Below are 27,551 nucleotides of genomic sequence, written 5' to 3' on the forward strand. Positions count from 1 at the left end.
CGTGGTCCTCAGCATTGGAAATAACTTGGAATCATTTCCAAATTCCCTCTGGTACAGGATTCCCAGAGAAGCTGTGGCTGCCACTTGTGTGAGCTTTAAAATTCCAACTGGAGCAGCAGCAAAAATCCTTTTCCATTCATCTGCCAGGAAAAGGGTTTTTTTTTTTATTTTAATTAAAAACCTTGGGGATTCCAACAAAGCCTCTCCTAAAAATGGCCAAAAACTCCTGGAGGACAGGGAAGGCCCTGGAACTCATTCCTGGGGGATTAAAGGAAGGCCACAAAAGAAAAAACATCTTTAAGGTCTCTTCCAAACCAAATAATGCCCTGATTTTCAGCTTCCATGGTTATAGGGAGGCAGGAGGTGACTGGGATGATCCAGCTGCAGGATTGGGACGAGGAGTAGATCCAGGAGGAGACAGATGTTGCCTTTCCCAATTGCAAATAAAGAACAAAACATCTTCTCTTTCTTCCTGCAACCTTTCCATAAAATAGAGATCCTGGAATAAAGCAGAGCATGGAAGGGGCAGCATTTTCCATAAATTCAGTGTCTCCCACTATTTCACAGAGTTAAATGCAGGGTTTTATTCAGAATTTATGCTCTCCCAGCACTGCAAAAATGGAAAGGGCTGGAACTGAGGTTGCCACGAGGGAAAGCATTTATAAATCTCTGATTTTATTTCCTTTCCCTGAGCGTGATAGAGTGGGAGCTGCTCTGCTCAGAGCTCACAGCCAGCTCCTGTCACCAGCAGTGCCACAAACGTGGGACAGAGCTGCTGCAATTCCCAAAACTCCAAGGAACTGGCAGAACTCGATGGGAAAATAAGGAGGAAACAGATAAGGAAATGATTGCTTGAATGCTCTATGTCCACACAATTCCCATTGTTTGTTTCTGCAGGACAGGGAGCCAACACCAGTCTCACCCTCTGGGATCTGGGACATTTAGGGACACAGGGTTTGGGGCATTGCTGAGGTCCCTGTGCTGCTCTGCTCTCATCCCAGCTGGAATTTGCAGTGCCCCGTCCACAACAATTCCTTTAAGGGATTAATTTCCTCAGGGATCAATGGCTGAGTGATCCCAATGGAGCACAGGATGAGGAATTCTGGGTGATTGTTGTCTCTAAAAAGGACCAGCTGAAGCTCTTTCCTTTTATTTTAAAAACTCAAAATCCCCCAGTCTTCAAAACCAAGGAATGTGGAATCCAAGGGTGCAGAATGTGTTAAATACAGATTTTATGGGCTACAAATTGACAGCTGAGAAATTCGGGTGTCAGAAACAGCTGAGCCAGATTTATTGTCTGAGATCTGAGGATGAAAGGGATAGGAGCACTTCAGGGAAAGTTGAAAAGTTGAGGAAGCTGCAGAGCCAACAATGAAATCCTCTTGAAATGTGGAAAACAGCTCTGGGATTGAAGGCAGGGTGGGAAATGGTCACCGAGAGAGGGTTCCTTTTATCAGAGTGAATTCAAACTCCAGCACCAAGATCTGCTAGAATCTGGAGAATTGGGAGAGAAACCACTCTGCCTCCTGGATTTCCATCCCAAGGGATGATAATAAATGATCTTGGAAGTTCTGGGTTACGATATTTCAGTCCATTTGGTAAATAAATGGGAATTTTTTTTTTGGGGGGGGGGGGAGGATGATGTTTCCTTGCTTGGAACAACTTCAAACCCAGGGACAGAGAGACAGGGACTTTGGATAAAGGCCTGGAGTGCCAGGACAAGGGGAATGCCTCAATCCACTTGTGTTCAGGACAATTCTCCAGTTTTTAGATCCCAGTGGAGCTTGGAATGGAGCAGCTGAAGTGACTTTTTCCCTTTGCTTGGTTTCTCTAATTCAGTGCCACAGAGATTTCATCCCATTTTTGACCTTACACTGGTACAGGGCTGGTGGAAAATGTTTGGATGTTTGGATGCACTGCCTGGAGGGATTGAATGCTGCACAACAAATGCTCATGACTGAGAATGTTCCTCTGGAGAGGAGAAGGCTCCAGGGAGAGCTCAGAGCCCCTGGCAGGGCCTGAAGGGCTCCAGGAGAGCTGCAGAGGGACTGGGGACAAGGGATGGAGGGACAGGAGCCAGGGAATGGCTTTAGGCTGGAAAAGGGGAGATTTAGGTTGGTTATTAGGAAGGAATTCCTGGCTGGGAGGGTGGGGAGAGGCTGAGATGGAATTGCCAGAGCAGCTGTGGCTGCCCCTGGATCTCAGGCAGTGCCCAAGGCCCTGTACCCAGGGACACTCAGGGACACACAGAGACAGCCAGGGACAGACTGGGGGGCACGGGGACAGACAAGGACAGAATTGAACACCCAGGACTGAGGCCCCTCTCAGCTGGGGCTCCTCTCCAGGCTGAGCAGCCCCAGCTCCCTCAGCCTTTCCTGGGCATGGAGATGCTCCAGCCCTTCCTCATCCTCACATCCCTCCCCTGGACCAGATCCAGGAGCTCCAGGTCCCTCCTGTCCTGCTGATCCCAGAGCTGGACACAGGATCCCCAGGGATGAAACTCCACAAACTCTGACCCACCTGGGCTGTGAGGTGTGAGGCCCATTGAGAGCTGAGATCCCAGAAACCTCCCCCATTCCTGTCATCCCAGCTAAAAATGATCTTCCCACCCCAAAATCCACATCGTGCCAGCCTCCAGGCTCCCAAACATGAGCTGAACTTTCTGCGTGACACAACCCAACTCCTGCTTCCATTCAAAGCTCTGGGAAGCCTCAGAGAAAACCAACAAACCAACATCCTCACATCCCTCCCCTGGATCATATCCAGGAGCTCCAGGTCCCTCCTCTCCTTTTAGGGAAGCTGAACCAGGAATGCCTTATCAATATGATTGCCTGGCAAAAGGTTTTGAGAATATGGAAACTATAAGAGAGATTGAAATGAAAGCAAGCTCTGAGATCCCTCAGTCACTGAACACCTGGAAAACAATGGTGTGGCCAGCTGAAGGTGATCCCCTTGTGATGGAACAACACCCTCTGCTTGCAGACAGGCCCAAGGGTCAGAGCAGACCCTACAGCTTGGCAGAAGGGCCCAAAGAGGAGTTTTTAGGGTTTGAAATGTAACACAGTGTGGTAATGTAATGATTCTTATAGGCTGTATGGAAATGCTGTAGGATTTGTATCTTGTACTGGATTGGTTAGTGAGAATCAGAATATTCAGCACAGAAGAAGATTTATGGTATTGTAAGAGGAACCCCGCCCTCTTATCCTCTCTTTTACTCTCTCACCCTCTCTGCCCCTCTCTTCTCTCAGACCTGCTCTGAGCTGTGTTTGGCAGCTCCCAGCAGGGCCCTGCACCCAGGCCCTGTGCAATAAACCCCAAATCCCAGCAGGGCCCTGCACCCAGGCCCTCTGCAATAAACCACAAGTTCCACGACCTGGCTGCAGAGATCTCTGATCTCCATCCTTCCTGACTGTCCTACCCCCTGGCACTCCTACACTCTCCCAAGACCCAGAGCCAAGGGATTTGGGGACAAGGGACATTTCCATGTTCCACATAACTCCCACCACACTTACAGAAGCCACCTCTGCTTTCCCTGCACTCCAAACCACATCCCTGCTTCCCGAAGCTTACAAGGGAAGCTCTTGGTGTTGTGCTGTTGAATTTCCAGCCTCTCCATTCCCGGGGTTGTTTTCACAGGGATTTGGGATAATGCAGCTCTTCAGGAGCCTCATTATTGCCCCAAAGGTGCCGGTGTTGTTCAAGTGCCCCTCCTGTGACAAGTGGCTCATTATGGCTCCTCTCAGTCTCCCCCAGAGATCCCATTATATCCAACAGCAGTGGGAGTGGGAAGAGGATAATTTGCATCCAGCATGAGCTTTTCCCATTATTCCCACTTCTCAGGAACAAGGAAAACAAATCGTCTCCACCGCTGCTCCCTTTTCATTCCCACCGCAGTTCCTTTTTGCCAGCAGTGGTTTTGTTTGCTCCCTCTCCTTGGAATATTGTTGTTTGCTCCTCCACTCCGGGCTAATTCCAGGTCCTCCTTCCCCAGGCAATTGGGAAAAATATCTTGGCTAAAAGGGCTTTTTATGCTTGGGAAAGAAAAGCGTGGTTGGAGAGAAAAGCTGGATCAATAGGTGCCGTGTTGCTGTTTATTCCCAGGATTTTGCCTTTGTTCCTTTGCATTTGGGGGGCTTTTAAGGCATTTTTTCCTCCTCTTCTCACGGGTTTTCTGCTGATGGAAATTGTCCCATTTGGAATTTGAAATGCCTCTCATCCCTCTCTATTTCCACTTTCAGGGATAGTTTTGAGGACAAAATCCCGAAGTTCAGTGTTTGTTTTGTCACAAACTCCTGAAATCAAAGTTAAGGGAAGTGAGTAATGAGCTCATATCCCTCCCATATTCCATGTGACAGGAAGGCCATGTCTTCCCAGGTTTTTCCAGCCCTTTCCCAATTATTCCCACTGTCAAATCCCTGCAGAAGTATGAATGGAAATAGAAAGCTCTCAAGGCCTTGGATCCTGGGCATGAGGAGTTGGATCTCAACCCTTGGATCCTGGAAATGAGGAGTTGGATCTCAACCCTTGGATCCTGGGAATGAGTGGCTGGATCCAGTTGAATCTCAACCCCTGGATCCTGGGAATGAGGGTTTGGATCTCAACCACTGGATTTTGGGAACGAGGTGTGGTTGCAGCTGAATCTCAACCTTTGGGTCCTGGGAATGAAGGGATGGCTGCAGTTGGATCTCAGCCCTTGGATCCTGGGAATGAGGGGCGGCTCCAGCTGGAACCCTTGGATCTGGAAATGCCCCACTGAAGTTATTTCCTGATAATTTCTATGTGTTTTCCCTCCTTTTCCTGATGGATAGGTGAATTCTTGGCTGGCTGAGTTATTCCCTGGCTGCCTGGCCATTCTGTGATTTTCAGTGATGCCTTATCAAGGCTGCCCTAGAGCAGGGATTTATTCAAAGCATCTCCTCCATGGATCCGCCTTGGGCAGCACCAGAGCCCAGCCAGGGCTGCACCCAAGATCAACCAAAATGGCCCCAAAATGCACGGCCGGGCACGGGCTCTGTCCCTGGGATCAGTTCTGCTCCATTTGCACCTTGCAGTTCATTGTCCCATTCCAGCTTTAGCCCCTGCAGTCCCACCCTGCTTGTTTTTCTCCCTCCAGTCCCCCTTGTTTATGTAGCCACATTTCTCTTCACAGAGAAAAGCAAGGCACAATTCTGCCCAAGAATATTTCTGAGATTCACTTTCTCTGAACCTCAGAGAAAGAAAACACAATTCTTATCATTTGCTGTGCCTGTGTTTGTGCCACAGCAGAATGCAATGTGGAGATTGTTCACCCACAGTGATGGGGTTTGTGTTCCTTGGCCTGTCAAGGCCAGGTGTGTGTGTGTGTGTGTGAGTCAGGACTGAGGGTGACACACATGAGATTTTGGGCAGTGTGAGCAGAGCTGAGCGCTTGGCAGATTCAGTTTAGATGTAATGTAATATGGTGTAATATAGTATAGAATAATATAGTATAATCAAGTAATTAATTAGCCTTCTGATAAGATGGAGTCAGATGCATCATTTTCTCCCTGCCATGGTGATACAGCAACCTCTTGAGCTGGGTTTAATAAGCTCTCTGAGGCCTATAACACACCTCAGATAACTCAGCTGCTCTTGGAGGCATAAAAAAATCAGCAGGATGTCTCCTGTTGCGGTGTTGAAAACAAAAAAAGTTTAATAAAAGGCAAAATAACAAACAGAGAAAAACTGAGCTAAGTGCTAACCATTCTTGCTCTTAGTAAAACCCCTCACAAAAGCGATTGCTTTCTTTTTTTCTAGTTAATTGCCCAGGAAGGACTTTCTGGCTTTTGTCCAATTTGCTATCCTTAATTTTGAGGTGAAGTCTCCTAGGCCTATGAGATGTCTCTTCACCTAATTGAGGAGAGAAACTTGTGGGCTTCTTTCCTTTTTGAGGGGACAAAGGATATTTTTATCACTCCGTCAACAGGGAACACATTCCAATACCATGGGGGTCGTCCTGTTTTGATATGTTTGTGCTCTTGGGGCTCTAAGGACTTGCAGGGTCCCTGTTGGTGGCTCCTTTAGTTCTGGAGAAATCCAGTAAAGTTTGCAAATTTGTGTTGGTGATGGAGAGGGACGGGGAGACTGACTCGGTGATCAGAATCCAATTTTATTGTGGGATACAAATGATTATATTCTCTTTCAGGGAGACTAGTAATGTGTACTACAATGATTAGGTTAAAGTCACAAACGCAAACTTATGCATATAACAACATCTCTGGCTTGCAGAGTTCAATGGGATTTTCTTTTTCCTGTAAATCCGTTTGATTTAATCTTCTCGCAATCCAGGTCTAATTTTCAAAGTTCCCTTTGCTTTTGCCAAGGCATCATCCTGTTATCAAATCTCTTATGAGAACCAGGTCCAAAGTCCATCATCTGTCCTGTGTCCCCCAACATTCCAACAAATTTCAAGCTTGGCACTGCCCTATCGGGCAGGGCAAGTGGCCACAAATGGAGGCCATTTTCCATGGGAAAAGAAGTCATTTCCCCAGGGTCTGGGTATCAGATTAAAAGTGGTGTTTGTGGCTTTAAGGACTTGCAGGGTCCTTATTGCTGGCAACTTTAGTTTTGAGGAATTCAGCAAAGTTTGCAAAGTTCTCGCTTGGCATCACAGAGGCAGTCAGGGCGGGTGGCCACAAACGGAGGCCATTTTCCGTGGGACAAAGAAGTCGTTTCCCCAGGGTCTGCGGATCAGATGAAAGGCGGCCTGTGGGGCTCTAAGGACTTGCAGGGTCCTAGCTGCTGGCAACTTTAGTTTTGGAGAATTCAGCAAAGTTTGCAAATTTAACGCATGGAATGTCGCAGTCGGACATTGCGAGTGGCCACAACCAGAGACCATTTTCCATGGGAAAAAGAAGTAATTTCCCCAGGGTCTGGGAATCAGATGAAAGGTGGCCTTTGGGGCTCTAAGGACTCGCAGGGTCCTTGCTGCTGTAGGCAGCTTTAGTTTAGGGCCTGAGATTTGGATCATTTGTCCTTGGTGCCCAGCTGGAGCAGGAATTGTTTTGTCTCCCTGCTCTGTGCACAGAGCTCAGAACTGCACCTCATCAGAACCATCCCCTGATATGGAGCCCAGACCCTCACACTAAAGCAGCACAGAATGTGAAAAACAGAAAAGCTCAAGCCTGAGACATCAGTGCTTTCCCTAATTCCATCTTTTCCCCAGGAAAAGCCTACGCCCCGGAGTTCTACTACGACACGTACAACCCGCTGTGGCAGAACCGGCCGCGGGTCTATTCCTACAGCCTGCAGTGGACGCAGATGAACCCCAGCGCCGTGGATCGGATCCTGGCCTATCGCCTGGGCATCCGCCAGGTGAGACGGGACCACTGGGGGGTTTGCACCTGGGGCCTCGGGGCTCTGGGAGAACGGCTGGGCTGGCAGGGAAATCTGCTTTATTTTACTTTATTTTATTTTATTTTATTTTATTTTATTTTATTTTATTTTATTTTATTTTATTTTATTTTGTTTTGTTTTGTTTTATTTTATTTTAAAAATTTATTTTATTTTGCTTTATTTTACTTTGTTTTATTTTATTCCATTCCATTCCATTCCATTCCATTCCATTCCATTCCATTCCATTCCATTCCATTCCATGTTATTTTACATGAATTATTTTTTGTTTCATTTAATTTTATGTTATTTTATTTTGCTTCAATTTATTTTCTTTTCCTTTTGAAACTTCATTTTATTTCATTTTACTTTTTTATTTTTTAATTTTATTTTATTCTACCTTTGTTTTATCTTACATTATTTCACTTTATTTTTATATTATTTTACTTTTTTTTATTCTATTTTTATCTTATTTTATTTAATTTAGTTTTATTTTATATTTTTATTTTATTTTTATTTTTTGTATTTGATTGCATTTCATTTCACTTCATTTCACTTCATTTTAATTTAATTTAATGTAGTTTAATTTAATTTTATTTTATTTTACTTCAATTTAATTTTTATTTTATTCAATTTAACTTTATTCAATTTAATTTTATTTTACTTTATAAACTTCCTTTTATTTCCTTTTACTTTCTATGTTTTTATATTATTTTATTTTATTATACCTTAAGTTTTATTTTATTTTACTTTATTAATTTTTTATTTTATTTTATATTTTATTTTATTTTACTTCATTTTAATTAATTTTTTCCCCCAGTCCATTTCCACAACCCCTCCTCCTCCAAGTCATCCTTCTCCATTTGCCTCCTTCCTTGGGAGCATCCAGCTGATAATTTTCAGGAATTTTGCCAGCCTCCCACAGAGTTTTTGCTTCAAATAATCCCCCAATAGACTGATCCCAAAAATCTTTCTTTGGATATGCAGCACCTGGAATAATAATTTGGGTGGGAATTGAGTGGAAGGATCCCAGTGGATTTTGCAGAGGGATATTTTGAAAAATATAAGGAAGAAAATCCTTTGTTATCCCACAGATTTCCCACTAGGATGAGCTTTGGAAAACAAATCTTCAATTTTAGCATTTTGTTTACTGGGACTTTGTCTTGGGCAACTTCCCTGGAAGTTGTGGAGCTCCTGGGACACGCCCAGGGAAGGGCTCTGGTGCCTGATGGGGCTGGGGCTGGGATCTTCCTGAATCCCAGAAACTGGAGATGAAATCGGGGGATTGTCGGAACCCAGGACATTGCTCTGGCTGCCCTGGGGGACTCCAGACCCTGGCAGGGGCTCAGAGACCTTGGCACGCAGTCACAGACACCTGTGCCTTTGATTTTAGCCCATGGAAACAATTCCCAGCTTTGTGTGAGGAGTTACCAGCCACAAGGGTTTGAGTAGAATGACAGTGAATTTGTCACAGGGTGAAAATGGAGAATTTTGGTGTTTTAGAAGAATGGGGGTTCAGGAGGCAAGATGGAGGAATCTGGGCATGTCCTGTCCTTCACCTCCTGCTTCTTGTCCTCCATCTTCGGCTGTGATGGTGACACTTCTGGATTGGTTCAAAGTAGAGACAGGCTGTCTAACGTAGGTGGTAGGTATTGGAAAATTATTGTAAATAAAGTACATGTAGATTTTAGTATAAAAATCCAGCACCATCCCAAGGGGGTCAGTGTGCCACAACCCGACTGTTTTGGTTTGGAAAGCCAGGTGCCTGCTAAGGAAGGCAGGAGCCTCCCCTGAAATGGAGAAAATGAACCCTCCCCACCCCTCTGAATTGCTATAAATTTGAAATTAAGTGGCTCTCAAGCAAAAAATATGGGAGCAGGAATAAGAGTTCTTTAATAGGGAAGAAAATCAAAGGATAAAATAAACAATGCAGTGCACTGGAACAACACTGCCAGAGTCAGAACCCAACCTGACACCCTGTGGGTCAGGCTGGTGGCAGCAGTCCCATTGCAATTGTGGCTCAGCCCTCCTGCAGTGTCAGGGTGGCTCTGCTGGAGCAGGGATCCTGGAGAAGGGTGCAGTCTCTGCCTCTGAAGATCCAGGGGAAGGAGAGGCAGCTGCTGTTCCTCTGGGGAATCCAGTGCAGAAGCCGTGCTGCTGTTCCAGAATCTCCAGATTATATCCAGGTAGGAATGCTTGGCTCCTCCCTCTGGGCTCACATCTCCCAATGGGATGCTGTAGTTCTTATCAGCCATGCAGTGACATTCAATGGCTGTTATCAGCAGGTGTCTGCCCAGAGGGAGGAGTGATAGTGGAAGAGATAAGGAAAACTGCTCACTTGACAAAGACAACTGCCATACAGATGGTGATAGAACTCATCTTGCCTTGCAATCTGGAACACCCTCAGTGGGTTAGAGAAAAAATGATAGAGATAACAGCAAATAAACAACCTTGAGAACCAGAGACAAGGAATTCTGCCTTCTTCTTCAGTCTTGGGGCTGGGAAAAAGAGACTTTCCAACACCTCAGGGTCATCTCGACACCAGAGACCTCATCAGGGGATGTTTAATCTGTGTTTGTGCAACTCCTGGCACTGCTGGGCATGAATCAGCTCTGGGGGTCCCAGGCCCTGGGAGGAATCAGGAAATTCTGGAAGGAACTTGCTGAAGGAAAGGAATTTCTGATGGAATTAACTGCGTTAGGAGTTATAGCTGCTTTTCCCATTCAATTTTAATTTCATTTGAATTATCTGTTTATGTAATTAACAGAGTTACTCTGTGTCAGCCTAATCCAAATATTCCCATTTTTCCTCCCCAAAGCCCCATTTCTTTGGGAATTCTATCTCAGCCTCTCCTCACCCTCCCAGCCAGGAATTCCTTCCCCATATACCACAAATCCTGGCTGAGTCACAGAACCATGTGACACATTCCTGTCACATCCTGCTTCTCTGCTGTCACTGGAATTGAGAGAAATTCCTGTCCCCAAGAAAGATTCAGTGCTGAGAAAACAGAATACAGGGAAAACCTCTGGCATTCCAAGCATTGGTTAAGGAGAATTAAAAAAAAAATCACAGATAATGTTATAAATATTATTTGATAAAATAATGAAGCTTGGCTTAATTACAAATCAGGGAAGCCAGGAGGGGAGGGAAAAGAAGTCACAAAGATAGGGAATTGTCGCTTTTCCACTTATGGAACACGAATGGAAAGATGGGAAAGTGGGAACTAAGGTGTCCCAGGAGAAATGGATGTATTTATTATTCCTTTTATTTCAGACCCCACCTGAAGAGCAGGAATTCTGCAGATTCCTTCTCTCAGGATCATGGGGGTCACAAACATCTGCTCCAAAGGGGAAGATGTGGGCAAGCTGGGAATTTCCAGCAAATCCATTGGATTTGCTCTGGGACATGAAAAATACCAAAAGTTTTCTTCAGAACTAGTCACAAAAATTACAATTCTAGCAATTAATTCAGTGAGAAAAGAGAGTTGGAACTCCACATTTTTATTGGCATATTCTTCATGTTGTTCCCATAAAGGATTTTAATTTTTCTCCTCCAAGGGAATATTTTCTGTCCCAAAGATTTCCCTGCATGCATTGATTTTGGAAATCTAAAGAGGCTTTGGTTTTTTTGTGGAATGAGGGAGAAAAAGTTTGGCCAAAAAAAAAAAAAAAAAAGAGATTGTGACATGCAGGGACACGTTTTTCATTGATGTTCCTGGCATTGGGAAATTAAATTAGAACAGGAATGGTTGTGATTCCCAATTTCCACTTTTCAGGGCTGATTCCTCCCGTGCTGCTTCTTCACAGCTCTGAGGCTGCATTTGCAAACAGCAAGGTGAGGTTTGGACCAGGTCTGCTCCTGCCCACTTAAAACAGGTTCTAAGCTTCAGGTGGATCAGGGAAATATTTATGGATCATGCTGAAAATTAAATTTTTGCTGATTTTGACTTAAGGAGTTCAGAGCTGGGAGTTGAACCTCCTGTGAGGAAAGGCTGGAAGAGCTGGGAATGTTCCCCTGGAGAGGAGAAGGCTCCAGGCAGAGCTCAGAGCCCCTGGCAGGGCCTGAAGGGGCTCCAGGAGAGCTGCAGAGGGACTGGGGACAAGGCATGGAGGGACAGGAGCCAGGGAATGGCTCCCAGTGCCAGAGGGCAGGGATGGGTGGGAGATTGGGAATTGGGAATTCCTGGCTGGGCTGGGATTGCCAGAGCAGCTGTGGCTGCCCCTGGATCCCTGGCAGTGCCCAAGGCCAGGCTGGGCACTGGGGCACCCTGGGACAGTGGGAGGTGTCCCTGCCCATCCAAGATGGGATTTAAGGTCTCCTCAAATGTCCATGGGGAATATGCTGTAAAATTCACGTGTGACACCATCAGAATCCCAGGTCTGGAGTCTGGATCCTAGAGCAGCTCAGGAGGTTCCAAATCCACCTGCATGGAGCATTTATGGAAAAGGAGCTGGAAGGGGTCCACCAGGATCAAGTCCAAGTCTGGACTTGTCTTTGGGAGCCTTCGGGCTCTGTGAGTTTCCTGGTGGGACCTCACTTCTTCTGCCACTGGCACACTGGGATTTGCTTTGGGATTTATTTGGTGGCCAAAGGAATCAGCCATAAAACTGGGACATGTGGCACTGTCAGGACATCTGCTCTGGATCCTAGAGCAGCTCAGGAGGTTCCAAATCCTCCTGAGTGGAGCATTGATAGGAAATGGAGTGTGGAGCACAGGGAATTTCCATTCCTCGGGGCACTGCTGAGCACAGCCCATCATCTGGAGCTGAAGGATGGAGACAACCTCGGTGTCCCATCAGGGGAACCGCCTGGATTGGGTCACCCTCAGATTCCTTGGGAATGTGCCAAGGTGTGCCAAGACATTCCTGCACAGAAGGGACATTTTCCCATCTCGTTAAGAGACCTCTGAAGAATATTCCAACAGTAATGCGTTTCATGGATGTATTTTTGCATTTCAATGATGCATTTTTTGATATGGCTTTGGAATCAGTGACCCAGGTTCTTCCACGTTTTTTTCCCTTCCCAAGCATCCCTGTGTGTATTCCCTGGCCAGCCTTTGACACTCCAGAAATTGATTTTATTAAGTCTTCAATAATGGAATATTTAGGTTGGAAAAGCTCTCTCAGACCAGCAAATCCAATCCGCGTCCCCAAGTGCCACATCCACACTTCCAGGATGGCAACTCCAGCACTTCCCTGGGCTGAAGTTCCGAGAAAATGTTTTCCAAGCATGTAAAAAATGGTCCTGGGAGTTTATCCACCCAGACAAAACCACTTTCGGACCTCCCCTTCCAGCTCCTGCCTCACAGAGCTCAGTTTGGAGCAGCTGTGAATATCCTTGTGCTATTCCAGGAGCTTCACCTGGAGATCCCAGAGCAGCTCCATTCCCGCAGCTGCTCCAACCACCTCTGGCTCCACATGGAGATGTTCCCTTCCCACACTTTGCCTGTCCCCAAAGCCACATTCCCATTTCTTCCCAATAAAGGACAATGTTTAGTGACTCGCAGCATTCAAGCAGGTGCCCCCAGCTCTCTGATATTTCCTGTCAGCAGGATGAAAGCAAATGGAACCCGGAAGAGATATCCTTGTGCTTTTCCAGGAGCTTCACCTGGAGATTCTGGAGCGGCTCCATTCCTCCAGCTGCTCCAACTACCTCTGGCTCCCTCTGGCACCACATGGAGATGTTCCCTTCCCACACCTTTCCTGTCCCCATAGCCACATTCCCATTTCTTCCAACGTTTAGTGACTCCCAGCATCCGAGCAGGGCCAGGTGGGCGCCTCTGGCTCTGATATTTCCTGTCAGCAGGATGAAAGCAAATGGAACCAGGGAGACTTTCCCAGAGCAGCCAGGAAGGGCGTGCAGCTCTGATCTCTGCGGTGGCTGCTCTCAGCAGGTGACAGCGGGTGACAGCCGCGTCCCCGCAGCCACGGTGACCTAGAAAAGGAGCTGTTCCGCTGTGAAGGAGTCATAAAAATTCAGCTGGTCCCTGTAAACCAGAGAGCAGCTTGTTCCAGCTTGTTACATAAAAGATTCAAGCTCCCACCTTTCCTTTATTCCCAGCCCCAGGAGCCTGCGGTGTCTGTGGGTTGGGAATGAGGATCTCTTCAAACAGCCCCAAGCAGGGCACGGCTCTGGTGCTTCCTCCTGGTCACCCTTTGGATTTGAGTGGATTTTTGACTTCTGCTGTCACTCAGCAGTGGGCAGGGACAGGTGGATTCAAATATCCCGGGAAAGGTCCCTGGGAAGGCTGAGCAGTCACTGCCTGAAAACAGAGACGGGAATTTTCTGCCCATGGCACAGATCCCACAGGCCTGGATAAATGGCTGTGGATAAAGGGAGTGAGGGTACATCTATTTTGTTTCTTATTAAAGAATCCCAGATTCCCAAAATGTTGTGGCTTGGGAGCCCAAATCCCATCCCATCCAATCCCTTCAATGGCAGGGACACCTTCCACTGTCCCAGGCTGCTCCAAGCCCCAGTGTCTCTACTCTCCTAGCCTGGAATTCCTTCCCAATATCCCATCTAGCCCTACTTTCTCACAGTCTGAAGCCATTCTCCTTGTCCTGGCACTCCAGGCTTTTACCCAAAGTCCCTCTCTCTGTCTCTGGGTTTGAAGTTGTTCAAAGCAAGGAAACACCATCCCCCTCCCAGCTCTGCAATCCCACAAATTCCCATTTATTTACCAAATGGACTGAAATGTCCTAATCCAGAACTTCCAAGGTCATTTATTATCATCCCTTGGGATGGAAATCCAGGAGGCAGAGTGGTTTCTCTCCCAATTCTCCAAATTTTAGCAGATCTTGGTGCTGGATTTTGATTTCACTCTGATAAAAGGAACCCTCTCTCAGTGACCATTTCCCACCCTGCCTTCAATCCCAGAGCTGTTTTCCACATTTCAAGAGGATTTCATTGTTGGCTCTGTGGCTTCCTCAACTTTTCAACTTTCCCTGAAGTGTTCCTATCCCTTTTAATCTTCAGATCTCAGACAAAAAGTCTGGCTCAGGACCAGCTGTTTCTGACACCTGGATTTCTCAGCTGTCAATCTGTAGCCCATAAAATCTGTATTTAACACATTCTGCATCCTTGGGCTTCATATTCCTTATTCCTAAATACTTGGGAATTTTAGTTTCTAGAAAAAAGGGGGAAAAGATATTTTTTTAATGGATGTATCTCACAAAGCCAATTACATACATGATAAATGTTGTAAAGTCATGAAATAATATAAATGAATGGGAGGAGCAAGTCCAGGAGGATTGTTGATATAATCCTGCAAGAAGAAATTCGATTACACGCCCAGGATTGTTCTCCTGGATTAGGAATGGTTTAATTGGGAAAGACTGTGCCCACTGTTGAATGGGCTTTAGAGCAGAAAAGGCAGGGAAAGAGTTTTGTCAGGGAAAGAGCTGGAATATCATCATGGAATATCCTGAGTTGGAGGCATCCCAAGGATCATCCAGCCCAACTCCTTCCTTGCCCAGACCCCCGACAATCTCACCCTGGGCATCTCTGGAAGCTCCTGGAGCTCTGGCAGCCTCGGGGCCGTGCCCGTTCCCTGGGGAGCTGTTCCAGTGCTGATTCCACCCTCTGGGGGAGGAATTTTTCCCTGAAATCCATCCTAAACCTCCCTTGGAATGTCTGGATTTCCCCCTGTCCTGTTGCTGTTCCCTGGGAGCAGAGCCCAACTCCCACTTGGGACACTTTTGGATCAGTTTGTCCCTGGCTCAAGCCAAGGCTCACCTGCCCACCTGGGCTGGGTTGGAGCTGTTGGTCCCTGTTGGATCCACAGGAACTGGGAACCTCCTCTGTAGGAGAGCAGGGAGGCAGGACCAGCTCCACACGGAAACACAGCCAGGGTTTGGGGTTCTGCTGCTTGTGAAAAAATTAATTAAAGAGAGAAATGAGGGAAAATGAGGGGAATTGTGTGAGGAGCAGCTGAGGGCATTGGGATGGTGCAGCTGGAGAAGAGGAGACTGAGGGGAGACCTTGCTGTGGTCTTCAACATCCTCCTGAGGGCCGCTCCAATTTCCATTCCCTGGGACAGGGACGGGACCCAGGGAGTGGGCAGGGAACTTTTAGGGTGGATTTTAGGAAAGGTACTTCCTCAGAGGGTGAAGTCAGCACTGGAAGAGCTTCCCAGGGAATGGGCATGGCCTGAGGCTGCCAGAGCTCCAGGAGGGTTTGGACAACACCCTCAGGGATGGCCAGGGTGGGATCGCTGGGGGTCTGGAGCTGCCCTGGATGATCCTTGGGATCCCTTCCCACTCAGGATATTCCAGGATTCCCTGATTCTCTGCCAGCAAGAACAGACCATCCTTCACAGCTTGCCTGAATCCCAGACATTTGTCACCGAGTCATTCCAAATCCATCCTTAGGAATGAAGATGACACAGGAGCCACACCTCAATTTAATATAAACCTGGATAACTCTAACTGGATTGTATTCCAGTCAGAATTATGAAAGAAAAGCAGGAATAACACAAACACTCCCTGTGAATTTTCCCCCTGTGATGTGCGAATGGAATATTTGTCCATGAACTGAACAGCCCAATTTTAGATGTAAAACTTCCAAAGAAATATCTTATTTTTTAAGGAAAATCAATCTGTGAGGTTATAAAAGGCAAAGAAATAACTTTAAACACTGACACAGTTTTTTATGGAGTATCCAATGGATTAGTTGACTTTGTCATTAATTTTTTTGTCTTCAATTAACGTTGTCATTAATTAAAGATATTTTGTCCAGCTAGAGGAGTCAGTGAAGGAATTTCTGCTGGAAATCAATAGGCCATGAACAACAGAGTGAGGAGCTGTTTATTTTTTATGAACATATCTGAGCACACAACGAATCAATCTTAATCATCCCAGAGGATCAACTCCTCAGGAGATCCAGAATTCCAAGGCTTTAAGAGAATATAGTTTTCCAACAAAAACCATGGAATAAACCTCCTTTTATTGGTGTAAATAAAATAAAAAAGCACCCCATAAAATAAAAGAGTACCATGTAAACACAATAAAAAACACCAGGGTAGTTCCAACCTTCTGGAATGAAAATCTGCCCTATTCACAGCCCCTTTTTCTTTTCTGTCTCCCTTGGGAACAAAGATTCCTAAACATTCCAAGGAAAAAAGGAGTCCTGTCCCAGACAAACTTTCAGTGCTCCAAGTTGCCAGAGTGTGGATATTCTCTGCTTAATTAATTACAGGATAACGGAAAAAATGCTCCAGAATTGCTTCCATTTTTCCTCAGAGCTTCATAAATATTCCCAAACCACTGGAAAACTGTTATTCCAGCTTGGTCAAAGTCAATTCCTCACTGTTGGAAAACTGTAATTCCAGCTTGGCCAGAGGTTATTCCCCACCTGATTTTCGTCTTCATCTTTGTGAGAAAATGGGCTTTGATTATGAGACTTTCTTCCTTTCAAAAATTCCTTTTCAAACCAAATCCTGGTTCTAATGGATATTCCAGCTCTGGACACAGGGACTGAGGTACAGGGTTGTGTTTTATGGTTGTTCCTTGTGGATTTTCTCTTGGAAGCCTCAGTCTCGGCTTTTTCATGGAAAAAAAGCACAGGCTCAACGTTAGGGATGGGCTGAACAGGGAATTTTGGGAAGTGGTGATGAGGATTTGGCTCTTTCCCATCCTGGAGAGCCAAGGTGATTCCCAGATCTCCAAGGGAAACAGTCTTGGATGCTTCCAGCTTGAAATTAGCTCAGTGCTGGGAGTTTCCAGCACCACAAGGCATTGTAGGAATTAAATCTTACTTTTAGGGTGTCCTGAGCTCCATTTATTTTCAATTTTTTTCATATTTTTCATCCCACGTTGCTGGTGTTTCCAAAGTTTAGGAAGCAGCTTCTGGGATTATGGCTCCATTTCTAATGCTGGATTGGTTTTACAAGTGAGAAAACCAAAGCTGGGTGTGGCAGATCCTGAATTTCTATATTTACATCAATATATTTATATATTTATTATTTATGTATTCGCTTTTATATATTTGTATTTTGATGTATTGATACATTTATTGCATATTTTTATATTTGTTTTTATTTGTATATTTTATTTTTGTATAATCTATATATCTGTAGCTTTATTTATTTATTTATTTATTTACTTACTTTAATATATTTATTTATTCCACCGCAGAGCTAGAAAATCAGGGTTATTTTCCATCCAACAGAGAGAAAAATTTCTGTTGTTTTGGATTTTTTTTTCCTCTGGTTTCCATGGTGAAAAATAAGGATTAGACCAGAGCTAGTGTTGATTGCGAGGGAAAAAAACTCAAAATCTGTGTTGTTTCCTATGGAGAAATATCTATATCCAACCCTGGTTTTGGAGGGATAATCCTGAAAGGAAAAACGTAATTGTTTTCCTTTCTGAAAGGAGAAAATTATGGAGATTTTATTGCTTCTGGAAAGAAGGGCAAGAATTCAAAGCAGAGGCGGAATTTGATAGGAATTAATGTCTGTTTTGGGTAATTGCAAATTTTCCTTGCTAATTATTGAAATTCTTTGGGAAATCTCTGTTTCTGTGGTTCCTTATCCAAAGATGAGGTGGAATAGGGAATATTTTAATATTTGTCCTACAGTGTTCACAGATATCATTGACATAATGACATAAAACTTGGCTTTAAAATCTTAATTTTATTTATTTTTTAAAACTTTATCACCACAAACTGGCCCTTGCTCCTTGGCTGTGTAGTCCCTGCCTGATGAGCATCCCAAATCCTCAGGAATTGGGGGAACTCCTGCCCCAAAACACATCCAAGTGGGCCACTGGACCTCTGGAAGAAACATTCCCAATTTTTTGGTGCGGTTTGTTACAGAAACACTCCATGGTGGGACAGTTCAAGAAGTTCATCCCTTGTTGAATTCTGTGTTGTATTCCTCGTTGATTCTTCTGGAATTTTGAAGGCTTCCCAGGTCTCCTCTGCTTTCTAAGGTGAAACCAAATCCCAAAATGTCTGACTTTTGGGTTTTTTGGATTGCAGGCCGGCCAGCAGCGCTGGTGGGAGCAGGAGATCACGGTGAACGGGAACATCCAGAAGGGGGAATTGATCACCTACAACCTGACGGAGCTCATCAAACCCGAGGCCTACGAGGTCCGCCTGACGCCCATCACCCGGTTTGGGGAGGGGGACTCCACCATCCGGGTCATCAAATACAGCGGTGAGGACCCCAAACCCAAGGAAAAGGAGGTTGGGAATGTTCTGGGTCATCTGGAATGGCGTCGCTGTTCCCAGCCTTGGGATAACGTCATGAGCATGCTCATGGGTGTGGTCACCGAAAGGAAGCGGAGAAATGGGAAGAGAGGAAAATCGCAGCCTCTCGTAGCAACAAAAATGCCCAACCAAAATAATTCTGAACAGCCAAACCCCAAAATCCCATCCATTTTTTTTGTGGGAAATAAAGAAAAGTTGGAATAAATTAATGCCAGCTTCATGAAATTGGAGATTTCAAGTTGATCCTTGATGAGTTTTGAAGAAAAATCTACAAAGGTTATTTTTTTCCCCCCAGGACAAACAGTTTTTATTTTAATGTGAATTATTGTCTTTAGAAAAAGTGACTGTGCTCCTATGCAAGATTATAAAATCTATAAATTTATATAACAAATAATGGAAGGGCTTTGTAATTTTCCCATGTCATGAGTGTGGTCATCCCAAAAGGAAGGGGAGAAACTGGGAGAGAGGAAAATCTTTACCTCTCATAACAACAAAATCAGCCAAACAAAACAATTCTGAACAGCCAAACCCCAAAATCCCATCCAATTTTTCTGTGGGAAATAAGAAAAAAATGGAATAAATGAATGTCAGCTTCATCAAACAGCATATTTAGAGTTGATTCTTGTTTTGAAGGATGAGTTTTGAAGAAAAATCTGCAAACAAAGTTGGTTTTTTCCCCCAGAATGAGCAGTTTTTATTTTAATGTGAATTATTGTCTTTAAAAAAACAGCGACTGTTTGTAGTCCTTTGCAAAATTATATAATCTATAAATTTATATAAGGAATAATGGAAGGGCTCTATAAATTTCCCTCTAAAAGGTCACTCTGACAAAGATTAATCCACTTACATTTAAAAAGAAAACCACAATATCCATACATCCTATTTACCATATACCCAGAAATTCAATCCTCTGTTAAATCCATCCAAATTCCTATTTTTTGTGTGTTTATTTAATGAAAAATTGAATTTCTTTTTGTTTGTTTGTTTTTGTGCTTTAAAAATTGCAATGAATGAGCAAGAAGGACCTTAAAGAGGAGGCTGAAGGATCCCTAAATGTGACACTTACATAATTCCTTGTTTACCACCATCTTCCTGCCACAAAATTCTCACCAAAATGATAAAAAAACTTCCCCTAAACCCATCTCATTCCCATCCCAAACTGCTCCAGGACCCCTCAACCTCCTTTACACGTTGTCCTGCAGCTGCGCTGCTCCAAAATTGGGATTTTTGTGGGTTTTTTTTCTGGTTGTTTTGGAGGGCTTTTTTCCCCAGGTTTATGATGCTGAATAAATTCAGCTTAACCACCTTCATTTTCTTGTCTGCTTTTGTGCCTGGGTGTGACACAGAGCGTTGGTTTTGCTCTGCTGGGAACAATCCAAACCGTGTGACTCGAGGTGACACCTGATGAGATTTTCCATCCAAAGCCCTGCATTTAGTTACAAATCAAGCCTCAGTCAATGCAGCTGCCAGCGAGTGCAGCTAATTCCAGGTTCAATCACTCAGGGATCCTGTAAAATTGAGGTTTTTTTGGAGAATCAGAGGTAATTTGTAGGTAAAAGATGTAAAGATTGGGTTTCTCGGGGAGATGACACTGGAGCAAATCACTGCTCGTGTTTCAGGTAAAGTGGTGCTGATTCAGAGCTGGTGTGGAAAATCCAGATTGAATTTGGGATTTTGCTGAATCTTAGGCTGGGTTTAAAGCAAGGAAGGGCAGCAGGAAAACCTGGAGTGATGCTCTGGCATTGTCAGATGTCCCCGTTAACTGGGGATAAAATTTAATTTTGGATTTTCTGTGGTTAAAATTCAATTCCAGCCCTGATCTCAGCCTCCTTCTGCTTCCCACGTGTGTGGGGCTGTGGCAGAAGGGCCTTTTCCTAAATCACCCATCCTCAAATTTCTCCTTCTGCAAACAGACCCACAGAATGATCCCTCCTTCAATCCCATTCCCAGGTTTTAGCATTTCACAGATTCCTCTGGATTAACCTGGGAAGCCATTCCCAGGCTTAGGATGTTGTGAACATTGTGAAGGTTTGGATTTCATTCTCTTCCAGCCTTTTAAGGAATAAAGTAGATGAATTTCAATATTCAGCAAGGGGAAATTTAGGATAATCTGAATATTGAATTAGAATTTTTTCTTTGTAATAATTTTATTTTCCCTCTGTTTTCCAGCTCCGGTTAATCCACATCTCCGTAAGTATTTAAAATATTTATTATTTCATCTTCCATGCCATGAAGAACAGTCTTTGCATTGGCTGTCCCTCATAGCTGAAAAGTAAATTTGAAGTATTTTACTCCCAGTTGAAAAGTAAATTGGAAGTATTTATTATTTTATCTCCCATGCCATGAAGAACACTCCTTGCATTGGTTGTCTGTCACAGTTCAAAAGTAAATTTGAAGTATTTTTCTTCCAGTTGAAAAGTAAATTTGAAGTATTTTACTTTCAGTTGAAAATTGAATTTGAAGTATTTTACTTCCAGTTGCAGCCCATGTGTAGCAGAAACCACCTGAAGGTGTCATTTGGGATTCCTCTTGTTCCAGCAAGGATAAAGGAAGGAAAATCACAGCTCCAGCTCATCTTTCTCATTGCCCCAGAGAGTTCATCCAAAGGAAAATATTCAGGGGTTGAAGTTCAGATCCAGCTGTGGTGGAGCAGCTCAGGAGCTGTTGGGGATGCCTTGGGAAATCATGGAAGGGCAGGGACACCTCCCACTGTCCCAGGCTGTTCCAAGCTCCAATGTCCAACCTGGCCTAGGACACCTCCAGGGACCCAGGGGCAGCCACAGCTGCTCTGGCAACTCCAGCCCAGCCAGGAATTCCCAGTTCCCAATCTCCCACCTAAATCCACCCTCCTTCCTCTTCAAGCCATTCCCTGTGTCCTGTTCTCCCATCCCTTGTCCCCAGTCCCTCTCCGGCTCTCCTGATGCCCCTTCAGGCTCTGGAAGGTTCTCTAAGGTCTCCCCAGAGCCTTCCTTGTCGTTCTTGAGTTATTTCCATGTTTGTTAGGGCAGATGGAAACCAAAAAGAAGGAAGTTCTTCCCCACAGAGATCCAGGAATCACAGAATCATTGCACAGAGAAATGGGGAGAGCCCAAGAGGATCTTGGTCCTCCCCAAATTCTCAGGACACTCAGGCACGACTGGGAATGCAAACTCTGACACAGGGGTGTCCCAGGCTGGAAATCACAAAGTCACACTTTGTTCTTCCACTTTTCCATGGGCACCAAATCCCTGCAAACATCCAGGCAGGAGACTGGGCTGGAGATTTGGCACATCCCAGTAAAACCACCCTGTTCCCACAGTCCCACATCTCCCTACTCCATCATGTTCTCCCAAACCCCAACAAATCCATTTTTTCTGTCACAACATATTTTTGTTTTTAATAACACATCCCAAATTATTCCCTACATAAGGAATGAGGTCCAATCTCCCATTTTTCCTGCTGCAGGAAGCAGGAGCGATCAGGCAAGGAGCAGGCCCTGCTCCATCCCTCAGATTCAACTTTAAGCCTTTGTGTAAATTTTAAACTTATTTGCAGAAGATCTTGTCCAACATGTTAATAATTAAGCAGGGCTTAGCTCAAAACTGCTGGGAGCTGCAGGAACATCTCCCATGGAGTCTTAACGAGCAGGGAATGAGACTCTTGCTAATTAATATATTAAATCTAGGCTCTGATGGGAAGAAAAATACAATCCCAAGTACTTCATGCTCCTCTAGGATTTTAAGATCTCAAACTAATTTTCCAAGAGTCTTGTAGAATCATGATGGAATGTGGGTGGCATCCAAATGGGAATAAGGAATGTGTTGGCTCAAGGGAAGGACTGGAAAGTTTTTCCACCAAAGCTGCAGGGTCCCCAGGGCCACTCCTTTCAGGTGCCCAAAGCCATGGTAGAATTCTGCTTTGCTTGTTTTCCCTGCGGACTTTTTGACTGGAATCCCTTGGTAGGAAAGAAATCCCGGTCTGTATCCCAATTCCCCAAGGCCACCACTGCCCCCCATGGCCCCAAGTGCCACCTCCACACGGCTTGAAATCCCTCAGGGATGGGCACTGCAACCCTCCCTGGACATTGCCAAGGCCTGAGCCCCCTTTCCATGAAGGAATTTTCCCTGATATCCAATTTCAGCCTCTCCTGGCCCAGCCTGAGGCCGTTCCCTCTCCTTCTGTCCCTGTGCCCTCCTGGCAGGAGCTGTGCAGAGCCACAAGGGCCCCTGAGCCTCCTTTGCTCCAGGTGAGCCCTGCCCAGCTCCTCAGGGATTCTGCAGCCCCTGCCCAGCTCCTCAGGGATTCTGCAGCCCCTGCCCAGCTCCTCAGGGATTCTGCAGCCCCTGCCCAGCTCCTCAGGGATTCTGCAGCCCCTGCCCAGCTCCTCAGGGATTCTGCAGCTCCTTCCCGGCTCCTCAGGGATTCTGCAGCCCCTGCCCAGCTCCTCAGGGATTCTGCAGCCCCTGCCCAGCTCCTCAGGGATTCTGCAGCCCCTGCCCAGCTCCTCAGGGATTCTGCAGCCCCTGCCCAGCTCCCTCAGCCCCTCCTGGGGCTCCAGATCCTTCCCCAGTTCCCTTGTCTGCGCTTCCTACAAAATCCCTGTTGTCCCTAAACCTGTTGGGCAGATTTCTGGTTTTATTTATGTGAACAAAGATGAGGAACTGTATCCAACCAGGACAAGATTCCTGACTGGAAACTGAAGTCATGCTCTTCCTGCTTCAATTCTGGAATAATCCCATTCCCTAAATCCTGCCTTTTGATGCAATCTCCACAAAAACATCAAAATATTTCAACTCTGAGGTGGAGCCTCACTTCTCCACTTCATTTTTTACCGCCTAACAGAAACCATTTAATGTAAACCAGAAGGATTTTAGATCAATTTGTACAATTAGAGGTCACCCCTGAATAACAGAAGAGAGGAGATGTTCGGGAGTCACATCCAGCTTGGATTTTATGGGAATGGATGACACAAATCTCTGCTACAATGAAGGGTTTCACCTCCAGAACAGCTTCAGCTTTTGTTCTAATTGGCAAGGAAATTATTAATGACCTGAATCCACTTCCAGAGCTGCCATGTGCCCTGACAAAAACCACCACTCTCATTAATGTTAATTAGCACCATCGTTAGGGCCATGGCTGGAGCACCTGTGGAAGAGCTGCTCGTTCCTCCTGCCCTCCTGCTCAGCAATTAACAGCTCCAGAGCATCCCAATCTGTTTAAATGCTCCTACAAAAGTACGGAGCAAAGCCCGAGGAGCTTTTTCCCATTTTTCTTCTTCTGTCATTTTTTAAGGAGTGTTCAGTGCCAAGAACATTTAGCACTAACCTTTTCCAAGGTATTCCACATGAAATCAATGTTTGACTATTAAATAAATGGCAAACTTCGACTCTTCTTTTTTTTCCCCACATGGCTTGAATATTTATCTTATTTTTTTTCTTCACCTCAGGAAAAAAATTTTTTGTTCTGCTGATATGGAATTTCTTAATGAAGCTCGGAGGGCAGAAGACATTTATGCAGCTTTTAAGGCACTGGAGGGGCAGTGCAGAAAGTGCTGAATGGCTGAAAATTCCTTCTTTTGTTCACTTTGCTCCAGGACTGGATCTGGGAATGAAAACTTTTCTCCTTCTCTCAAGTTTTGCCTTTTGATTTCATCCCTTTGTGTAGAAGCAGCAACTTCTGTGTTGCAGGAAGATGCAAAAGTGGAGGTGGAAGCAAAATCCACAAAATGTGGGGTAAACCAAGAGAATGCGGAGCTCAGGTGGTGTAAAAAGAATTCTTGGAGAGGCACAGCTGGCACTTTGTTCAGAGAGCTTTGATTGAGTCCTGGATCATTTCAAGAGCCTTGGTGGGGTCTTGGAATTCCTTTCCCAGTCTTGGGATGAAGATGGAGATGACGATCAGTCAATGTCTCTCCTGAAGGATTTGGGTGCAATCATGGAACCATCAAAGGATCAGGGACTGGTTTGGGTTGGTGGGACCTGAATCCCATCCCATCCCACACCTCCCACTGTCCCAGGATTCTCCAAGCCCCAGTGTCCAGCCTGGCCTTGGGCACTGCCAGGGATCCAGGGGCAGCCACAGCTGCTCTGGCAATCCCAGCCCAGTCCCTCCCAGGCAGAATTCCCTCCCTGGTGCCCAGAGCAGCTCCCACCATGCTGAGTTCCCGGGGATAACCAGAATCCCACATCCTGCTCAGGTCAGCAGTGAAGGAGCTGTGCTCTGGGAATGAATTCTCCTGGGGGATGTGGTGATGTTGATGGATTTACTGGGAACCCAAACCAGTCTGCTCGAGAGCCAAGGAAGTTTCTGGGAACTGCATTCCAGTTCTAACCTGGTTTTATAGGATTGTGTTTTACACTGATGGGCCTGGAGGGGCACAGAATCCCAGGATGGATCAGGCTGGAAGGGACCACAGAGGGTCACAGGTGCCAGTCCCTGCCCAGGGCACAGGATTGTGTCCATGTGGCTCTGGAATATCCCAGGGAGGAGACTCCAGCCCCTCTCTGGGCACTGCCCAGGGCAGGAGTTCTGCCTCCTGTGCCCGGGAATTCCTGGGATCAATCCCTGCCCCTGGCTCTGGGGCCATTGCTGGGCCTGGAGCGGAGCCTGGGCCTGCTCTGACCTCTGCACACAGGGATAGACAGGGACAGACTGAGGGACACACAGGGTCAGACAAGGACAGACAGGGAAGCCAGGGATAGACAGGGACAGACAGGGGGACACAGGGACAGAGAGGGACTGACAGGACAGACAGGTAGACACAGGGACGCCCAGGACTGAGGCCCCTCTCAGCTGGGTTTTCTCTCCAGGCTGAGCAGCCCCAGCTCCCTCAGCCTTTCCTGGCCATGGAGATGCTCCAGCCCTTCCTCATCCTCACATCCCTCCCCTGGACCAGATCCAGGAGCTCCAGGTCCCTCCTGTCCTGCTGATCCCAGAGCTGGACACAGCACTCCAGATGTGCCCAGGGCTGAGCAGAAGGGCAGGACCCTCCCAGTCTCCTCCCTGCTGCCCCCTGGACCCCTTTGGCTTTGTGTTGTTCTTTCTAAAAACAGAAGGAGAACCAGGAATATTTGGAAATCACTCTGAGTCCATTCAGAGGTTTGAAGTGAAATTTCCAAGCTTATTTCTGAGCCTGCAGCATCACCTGAGTGTTGCAGCACTAAGCTCCAGGTCCCTCTCTCCTCACTGATTAACAGGGAAGCTCCAGTGGCTTAAGTGGATTTAGAGCTCCCCAAAAGCCCAAACCTGCAAACATTTATCCACCTTCTCAGTTTAACAGGGATGAACAATCCCCCGACACCGGGGGGTTGGAGTTTCTCCTAGCAATGAATATAAATTGCACCCCTCCAAGCTGACACCGTGTGCAGGCAGCTGCCTTCTCCCTGGAGAAGGGAGATTTCCTTCTTTTCTCAGATAAATCAATGGACTTTGCAGAAAGAGTAAACTCAGCAGGAATTGTTCATGCAGTGAAATTCAGCTTTTGCACACTCTACTCCACGGGGCCTTGTAATGCTCTGAGTGAGAGCTGAACCTCCAAGCTGGGCTTTGTTTTGGTTCTTAAATTACAGGAGGAATTTCTCATCCCGTCATCACCCAGCAGGGCAGATCACTGGGATCACTGGGCTCTCACAATTCCATGCAGGAGAGGATCCCAGGAATCCTCCTTGGGCTTCTTGGCAATTTTTATTCTTTAGACCTACGTGTTTACCACTTTCTTCAAATACATCACAGAAATCTCAGTGAAAATCCAGGAGGTGTGTCCAGGACATGATACAGTCATCTCTCCTTCCCATATGGATTCAGATATTCCTCCCAGGAATTTGTTATGATAATCTGGTGATGGGGACTCAATTCTCCTCCTGGTATCCCTCCATGTGCTGCAGTGTCCTGATTTTTAGACATTTCCTTCATGTCTATCCCAAAGCTCCTTTGCCTCATTTTAGCCACTTCCTTTTCCATCCCTATTGAAACGAAGGATAATTTAGGAGATGCCGCTTGGAGATAATGTTTACAATTTGAAAAACTGCTGTCTCTTATTCCTAAACCACATTAACCCACTTCCCACATTTCTCCCCCCCATATTTAATGTTTTATGAGAATGATTCTGTTCTCCCCAGTTTTTTAGAAATGTGAAAAGAGACAACACCTCTAAAAACCACTGTATAAATCTGAATAGATGGGGAGGAGCTCTACAAAAAGATATATATATAATTTCAATTTCACCAGCACAAATCGATGACCCTGTTTTTTTGTTTTTTGTTTTTTTTTTTTTTTTTTTTGTTGAGCTTGCTGCTAAAGAAAACTGTGGATAATTGACAAGGAGTTTGAAAAATAAGGATCGGATGGCAAACCTTGGCCAGTAAATTCCTGTTATTTGTTTTGGCAGGAGAGTTCCACTGTGGCTTTGAGGATGGGAACATTTGCCTTTTCACTCAAGATGACACCGACAACTTTGACTGGACAAAACAAAGCACTGCCACGAGGGACACGAAATACACGCCCAACACGGGGCCCAACGCCGACCGCACCGGCTCCAAGGAGGGTAAGATCCAGCAGTGAGGAATGTGGGATAAGGGAACTGTCCAGGACAGGCACTTCAGCCATTTCCTGCTCATGGAATCCCAGATGGATTGGGATAGGAAAGGATTCAAGTTCATTTTGTCCCACCCCTGCCATGGCAGGGACACAGAATCACAGAATCACAAGGTTGGGAGAGACCTTCGAGATCATTGAGTCCAACCCAGCCCCAGCATATCAACTCAACCCTGGCACCCAGTGCCACATCCAGGCTTTGTTAAACACACCCAGGCATGGGGACTGCACCACCTCCCTGGGCAGAACATTCTAGAACTTTGTCACTCTTTCCATGAAAAACTTTTTCCACTATCCCAGGCTGCTCCAAGCCCCAATGTCCAACCTGGCCTTGGGCACTGCCAGGGATCCAGGGGCAGCCACAGCTGCTCTGGCAATCCCAGCCCAGCCAGGAATTCCCAATTCCCAATCTCCCACCC

The 27,551-nt window shown here is 45.8% G+C and overlaps 1 protein-coding gene across 1 annotated transcript in view; it reads left to right on the forward strand.

Moving 5' to 3' along the window:
- MDGA2 (MAM domain containing glycosylphosphatidylinositol anchor 2) overlaps positions 1-27,551 on the forward strand; it is a 209,694-nt gene that overhangs the window by 168,904 nt on the left and 13,239 nt on the right. Inside the window, exons 10-13 of the mRNA XM_059474248.1 lie at positions 7,184-7,332; positions 18,331-18,508; positions 20,731-20,751; positions 26,927-27,082. Of these exons, the coding sequence (XP_059330231.1) occupies positions 7,184-7,332; positions 18,331-18,508; positions 20,731-20,751; positions 26,927-27,082 (504 nt within the window). The remainder of the gene's footprint in view (positions 1-7,183; positions 7,333-18,330; positions 18,509-20,730; positions 20,752-26,926; positions 27,083-27,551) is intronic.

This window comes from Ammospiza nelsoni, chromosome 6, assembly GCF_027579445.1.
Source record: "Ammospiza nelsoni isolate bAmmNel1 chromosome 6, bAmmNel1.pri, whole genome shotgun sequence".
NCBI lineage: Eukaryota > Metazoa > Chordata > Aves > Passeriformes > Passerellidae > Ammospiza > Ammospiza nelsoni.